This window comes from Anarrhichthys ocellatus, unplaced genomic scaffold (assembly GCF_004355925.1).
Source record: "Anarrhichthys ocellatus isolate YVR2014 unplaced genomic scaffold, GSC_Weel_1.0 scaffold2666, whole genome shotgun sequence".
Classification (NCBI taxonomy): Eukaryota; Metazoa; Chordata; class Actinopteri; order Perciformes; family Anarhichadidae; genus Anarrhichthys; species Anarrhichthys ocellatus.
In genome coordinates, this window is record NW_022282640.1 from 1 (window position 1) to 7,122 (window position 7,122).

At 42.7% G+C, this 7,122-nt stretch overlaps 1 protein-coding gene across 4 annotated transcripts; it reads right to left on the bottom strand.

The window, feature by feature from the left end:
• Nucleotides 1-6: 6 nt before the first annotated feature.
• On the bottom strand, nt 7-7,106 carry LOC116378480 (ryanodine receptor 2-like). 4 transcript variants are annotated; one of them, XM_031840369.1, is made up of 7 exons: nt 6,544-7,103; nt 6,260-6,338; nt 6,030-6,119; nt 4,628-4,783; nt 4,427-4,504; nt 4,200-4,275; nt 7-800 (listed from the first exon to the last, which is right to left on the bottom strand). In XM_031840369.1, exons 1-7 carry the CDS (start codon nt 6,630-6,632, stop codon nt 673-675), a joined length of 696 nt encoding a protein of 231 aa, XP_031696229.1. In that variant the 5' UTR covers nt 6,633-7,103; the 3' UTR covers nt 7-672. The 4 variants fall into 4 exon arrangements, with proteins under 4 accessions (XP_031696229.1, XP_031696225.1, XP_031696227.1 ...); XM_031840365.1 differs by lacking the exon at nt 7-800 and adding an exon at nt 3,896-4,049 and having other exon boundaries at nt 4,100-4,275; nt 6,544-7,106; XM_031840367.1 differs by lacking the exon at nt 7-800 and adding an exon at nt 3,896-4,051 and having other exon boundaries at nt 4,106-4,275; nt 6,544-7,105.
• Nucleotides 7,107-7,122: the final 16 nt, after the last annotated feature.

Here is a 7,122-nt window from a genome sequence, read left to right on the forward strand (position 1 = left end):
CACACACACACACACACACACACACACACACACACACACACACACACTCTTAAAGGAATGATCTGCCATCTTGGGAAATACACAGATTTTTCATATGAGAGGATACACGCATACTGGAAGTAGGGGGATACTGCTAGCTTAGCTCTGTCAAAGGTGAAAACAAACCTTTCAACAAATGTAAAGCTGTCTTTTGCCCATTTTCAACCTCATCCTTATTCATCAGAGTTAGGGATATACTGTAGTGTGAAAAACAGCTCCAGTTCTTGCTGATGTTTTCTATGTGTCTAGGGCGAGGCCTGACACATATAGCCTATTGGATGCACCGGTATGCCTAAGCTTAGCCTAATAACATTAAGGATTTAAGATTGTTTATAAAAACAAAAGGAATCTGAGGAATGCAAGGATAGACACTATATTACACACCTGGTTGATTCATCAACCATTTCTTTTAATTTTGCTTAAAAGGTGCAAGATACGAGATTGGGAGCATTTAGAATGACTGTCAAAGGCTCTCACCTAGCCTGCGGCTCGTAGCTAACAGTGCTAACAGCGCTAACAATACCCACTGTTACGCACACACATATGACATATGACATATGTCATCAGGCTAATCTCAAACCTCATACTGATATTCAACCGCTCAACCTGTGTTCAAAGTGTAAAGCCTGCTTCCTACCTGGACACAGTGTAACCGTTGATCTGGAGGAACTTGAGGATGTCTTGTGCTTTTTCTCTGTCTTTGGATTTCTCTTTGGCAGTCAGTGTATCGTAGGGAACCAGCAGAGGATGGTTTCCTCCACCTGGAGACAACAGCAACACGGCAGGATGGAAAACAAAGACACCATGCTGACACAAAGGGGAACCTTGTGTGTCTGAGCATCCTTTCAGCAGTTAGTAAAGCTAAAGGAACCTCAACCTGCAATCAGCTTAGAGGACATTAGTGTCCATTGCTTCCTTGATTACTTAATTGTCTTTACATACTAGCAGTGTTTCCCCCTAGGTTTACAGATTTGGGGGGGGACACCGACACAAACACTTCAAGGAATCATGGTGTTCATGTGTTTCTTTCGATGACAGCAGTCAATATAACTGAACAATTATTTGAACTGTACATTGAACTAAACATCGGTACATTTATTTTTACAATTATCCACACAGTGTGCAGCTTTTGTCACTTCAGTGTATCTTTCTGGGCTTCTGGAAGAACATTTCCAGAGCCTCTTGATATTTATTTATGCATGTATGACATGTATGTATTTATTTACTTACCAAGATCAGTCTTGTACAGCCAGGGGGAGTATTCCCCTCTGACAGCCAAGCTGGGTGAAAACCTGTCATCGGTGGTGACTGAACTTTAGCTGCTTGTGGGGGGTACTTGGGCTCTTTTCTGTACTAGCAGGAGAGCGAGTGTTGCATCTTCACCACATGGGAGCGTTTAAAAAACGCAGATATTGTTGTCTGCTTTTCAGCTGGTTGACGCAACATATTTTCCGACGCGCGCTCTCTGTCCGCTGGTGGGAATGTGCTCACCTGTGTGTGTGTGTGTGTGTGTGCGCGCGCGCATCGGGGCGGAACTCCGCCATGCGCGTTACAGAGAGCAGAGGAGAATTGTACACGCGTGACCATGTAGAGACAGAAATTACATTCCGTCTGTAAATAAGATAAATAACATAAGACTGTTTAGTTTGTTTAATTAAAGAACACGGTGTAGACCTGTTCTATAGGAAAGGAACCTTGAATGACTTCTGTTGTGATCTGGCGCTATATAGAAAACAAAATTAAACAAAATTAGCTCGACCTTCAAGGGGGGGCGGGGCGCCCCCCTAATATAATGGTAGGGGAAACACTGACTAGTTCAAATGCACAGTTTTAAAGAATTATTTTGTTGTGGTTTTCAGAAGAAACGAGAGTCACGGCCACGTGGTTGTAATGCTCCATCGACCAGTCACGTTGTAGTTTGCATACACATCTGTTTGAGGGAAACATAATTGAGAGAGCAGTTTATTTTCTCCAAGATAAGGTTTACAGTTAACGTTACTTGGTTAGGTTTAGTAAAACGCAATGGTTTGGCTTAAAATGAGTACATTTCCTATTTAAATTACAGAGCATACCAATTCCTGTCAAAGCCAAAAAACGTCTTTCGTGAGGTCCACAGTGACCTTGAACTGAGAACCGTTGACCATCAAATCCTTTCAGGGCCCCGTTCCTCGTACATGGTTCAGCTAAGTCAATCAAATGTCCTATTAGCAGCCTAAATTAACGAGATGATTGATGTCAGGCTATCTGGGTTTCTCCAAGGCTGATCCTCTCAAACAGTCTCGTTAATTGGAACCAGACGATCAGGATCAGGATAATTGCGCGTGCCCGTCCTACGTCAAAAGGGTGAAGCGTTGATCACCGAAACCATGATTTTCTAACAGTACAATGTTAAATAAAGTCAAAGAAATAGCCTCTTTTTACTCCGCTGACGAGCAGGAGATGATCATGAATGCATATGAGGAATTAAAACAAGCCCAAAGAGTATCTACTGATACTCATTAATATGAGGATATATGTACTGTATGCCCTCATGTATCATGTACTATATATGTGTATATACATGTATGTGTAGATCACCATATAGAACTAGTCTGAATATGTGTGTGTGAATCTGTGTGTGGGCGGATCAGTGTGTGTGTGTGTGTGTGTGTGTGTGTGTGTATTATTCATCATCAGACATTCAATCAACTGAAGCAGTGAAGATAAATAGTGTGTGATTCTCTCTGTTCTTATCATGAGTCCACCTTCATCATGTTCTACAGTAATGATATGCTGGTGTACTAATAACACTGTCATATCATTATGAGTGCTTTAACCCTCATGTATGCAACGCAGCCATCAAGAGGACATGGGAGCAAGTAAACACTAGCACACACACATTACTCAGAATGCTGAGTCAGTACAATATGTGCCATGGTGATGTAATGAACACATCCATAAGTTTATTAAGCACCTAATAAACTTTACCAACAGCACGGCATGCAGCGGCTTTCCCCATGTTCTCCACATCGCCGACACTGTACAACAATGTACCACTCGCAGAACAGCTCAAGGCTGCATCCAGTGTGTGAGACATCAATGCTCGGCTGCAGCGTGTGGTGTTCAATGTATGCTCCAGAAGGTCTGTAAATAAATGATTCCTTGTGGGCAGAATGGATAGCGCTCGTATAGGAAGTCTTCATGATGTGATAACGGATCTTGGCGATGTGGAAGAACTCTCTCCCTATAAAACGCTAATCTAACTAATATCCTCCTTCATCAGTGGATCTCTGAGGAAGGGAGCTGTACATTAATACAATAGAGCCTTCTTAGTTTGCTCAGCTGCTTTTATGGATCACCGTGTGTCTCACTTTACATGCATTTCCGGAACTCCCGTATAACCCCCGGTAGATGCGCAAGCGCATTAGACTACCGTATATGACAGGAGCTGCCATGTTTTCCGGGGGAGTGGCAGCTTATCCAGCTACCTTCAGTTAGCCTGCGCTGGAGCAGCCTCAAGCTTATGGATCTGTTGCCATGGTGATTTTGCCAAACTTGCTTCGTGGAACCGAAAAGCCTGATCTACGTCATCTTATCCTGAAAAGTATCCGGCTAACTCAGTTAGCCACGTACGAGGAACGGGGCGTTCACAGGGCCCAGGCGTTCTTACGATATTGTCTTGGGGGACGGATGAATGGACAACCCGAAAACATAAAGCTGTCGCCGGCGAGGAGGAATAAAAAAGAAATAGAAACCCTTTTTATTGTCATATACACATACACGAAATCCCTGTATATAGGGAGCAGTGGGCTGCCAATGACAGGCGCCCGGGGAGCCAGGGGTTCAGTGTCTTGCTCAGGACACTACGACATGTGACACGTCCCAGTCGAGGAACCGTTGACCCTGCGGTTACCAGACAACCCTCTTAACCCAGTGAGCCACGGTCGCCCCCCGTAGTAACTGTAAGTAACTCTTACACTGGTAAAAATCTGTCTATTATGAACTTAATGAACACATACGGATCAGGCTTTCAGCATGAGTTGTGAACACAACTCATGCTGAAAGCCTGATCCATGGCTTTGTTTCATCAAATAACAGAAACAAAATACAGTTGGTGGTGATTGCTGAAAAGGAAAAGGTTTTGGGAAACGCAGTGAGTGTATGTGTTGTGTTATATCCACCTTTGGCTTCCAGCTCCATTTTCGTTTTCCTGGCCCAGATATTATGATAATTCTCTGCAAGCAGCTCTGCCATCGACTGGAGAAACACAATGTTAAATATATGTGACTCCGACTGTTGCATTTCAATTCATCTATCAATCCTCAATATCTTCTAATTCTTCTAATACCTGCTACAACAGCCCATGTCTTTATTCATGTGTATAGTATGGTAACCTTCAGTAACCTACCTGCATGTCTCTGGACAGTGTAACGTTGCTCATATCGATGGGTCTGGGGCTGAAAGCTGGAGCTCCTTCAAAAGACAGCTGTGGAAGACAGGATACATATTGATGTCACTTTCTCATGTGGTTTTCCTTTTTTCTATATGAATGCCCTCTATAACAAAGTTAACAATATAACAAAGTGAATCTGCATGTGTTTGTGTCTACCTGGCTGGCCTGTGATATCCTCCTGGACTTGTTGTGGAGGCCGGCAGGGTCGCCCTCTCTGATCCTGTCGATGCTCCAGCCCCACGACAGCATGGTCTTCAGAGACTCTCTGACCGGCCAGCAATACGCCTCCTTATCCTGCAAGATTACAACCAACTTGAGACAAAACCTGACAGTAAGTCAGAGCCTCCAGAAATATTTCACCTATCAAAATATAGGTGAGTGTAAAGTGTGCAAGATACAGTACTTCCATTATTCCAAAAAGATTTCCAGTGGCCATGCGGCTGCTTGCTCTGCAGAAAGACTGCAAGTCTAATAATAAGTCTTTCAAAGTGAGAGAAACTACGAGGGAATGATTTTCAATTATCACCCTTCCTTCAAAGATAGATGTGAAGTTTCGGTGAAGGGTTTGGTTTTGCCTTTTTGCAAAAAGATATCAAAACGTGGGGTTTTCTTGTAAACAGAACAAAGTTATCACACTGTATATCCTGTAATGCGTATCCTTTAGCTTGAACACATGTTTAATGCATTTCCTTCCTCATCAAACATTTGCAAAGACGATTTTTGCAACCTACACTGTTTGCACCCGTTTTACGGAAGCCCTGAGACGCAAGTGAGAAAAAAAAAATGTATCTGTCAAAACAGGCAAAAAAACCCGTTTTGGCAGGTGAAAGTGTTTTTGGAATACTCACTTGGGAAACGCTTTTGGTCCTATTTAGAACATGTGGTAATGGTGCACTTCAGCCTCTTGTGGGCAAAATGAGTATTACAGCAACAAACACTTAAAAAAATGACCTGTTTTTACCTGTTTACTGTTTTAGATCAAACTAAATGTTTCACCAGAATTCTTATTTTTTTCTTTCACTTGCCTCTCAGGGCTTCCGTAATGTCTGCTTGCTTGCGGTCTTCTTCTTTCCTTTCTTTGCCAGCCCATTGTTACATATCTTGGCACGTTACCACCACCTTTCGACCAGTGGAATAGTGTGAAGACATTGGAAGTTAATGTGTAAAGCATCACCCGCCTCCTTCTGCACGTGACCCACTCAGAAAAACTTCTCCATAGACCTACTGTGGTTTAAGTGAAACTACAGCCATGGTAGAAAACTGCAACAGGGGTCTAAATCTGACTCGCCTAGTTGACCATAAACCTGGGTATCCAGACTCATGCCAGACTAGTGATAAAAGATACACCAGAAGCAACATTCCGTAAGTTGACATACAGTAGAACCCATCCAAATCCTGCAGCAGTATGTTGGCAAGATCTGGCTCACATTTAGTGACACTGTGCTGTGACACAGCTGAATGCACCAACACTCAGATTGCCTGGTTAAGTTCAAAATCTAAATATGACATTTTTGCAAAACAATGAGATCATAAAGGCAGACATCTGCATGCATATTACCTTCTCAGAGAGGCCTTTGTATGGTTTCAGTAAAGGGTGGCTCTTGGAGATTTCACATATCTGTTCCCCATATGACCAACCATTGGAAAACTATAAAACATAGAGGTGAGATGTTTGAGATTTTGATTCACTATTCTTGCAGTTTTTTGCATCTTAAAAAAAATCAGTAACAGGACTACCACAATTTCATGTATGACATGAGAACATTACGTGACCTGTCGCCTGCTTACCTTTTCTATACACCACTTCTCATGGTTGTGCTCTGCATATCTGGTTAAGAAATAGTCTAGTTTCTCTGGGACGGTCACACTGAAAAAAACAAAAACACATTCAATATGTGGGGGGTCACCTGCTGTCAAAGCAGAGACGACAATCCTCAGAATGTATTTTTATAAAAATGTTTGATTAGTTTTCTACTGCATCTTTACAACTTTATAAAAATCTGAAAGTGGAAAAATAAAATAACTGTAGCTATAAAACTCTTTAGCAAAGAGGAAATGAATGCGTTGTATACGTGGTAGTGTCTGCAGGCTGGGGAGTGAAGTTTCCTTCTGAGTCCATGGACGACTGTTTCTCCATTATGGCCATGTAGTTGGACTCCATGTAGTCTGGAGGCAGAGCTCCAGCCACAGCACTGAGACATGGTAACGCCAGCTTGAACAGCTCCTGGTCATACCGCTACACCATGAAAACACAGACAGTTTGCCGCATTATCCATCATTGGACTGCCGTGTTACACTGTCCTGGTCTTTTGTAGGGGTCACCTACATAACCACAGGCAGCACAACAGGCTGTACACTTTTATAGAGTTCATAATTATAACAAAAAGCCTTACAAACTGGAGCTATGGGGTTTTGAAGGCGTGACCATTAACACGGTAGGGGAGGTCCAACAAAGAGATGCTACAGTATTGGTTACATTATGGGAAAAGTAGGATTCAGCGTTTTTTGGAGCTCGACCCATACTGAGGACTTGAAGTCATGATATCTCAGCCTCTACTGCTTGAATTACCATACTTATTTTCTCTGCCAGGAGATTATGTATTGGGTTGTGTGTGTGTGTGTGTGTGTGTGTGTGTGTGTGTGTGTGTGTG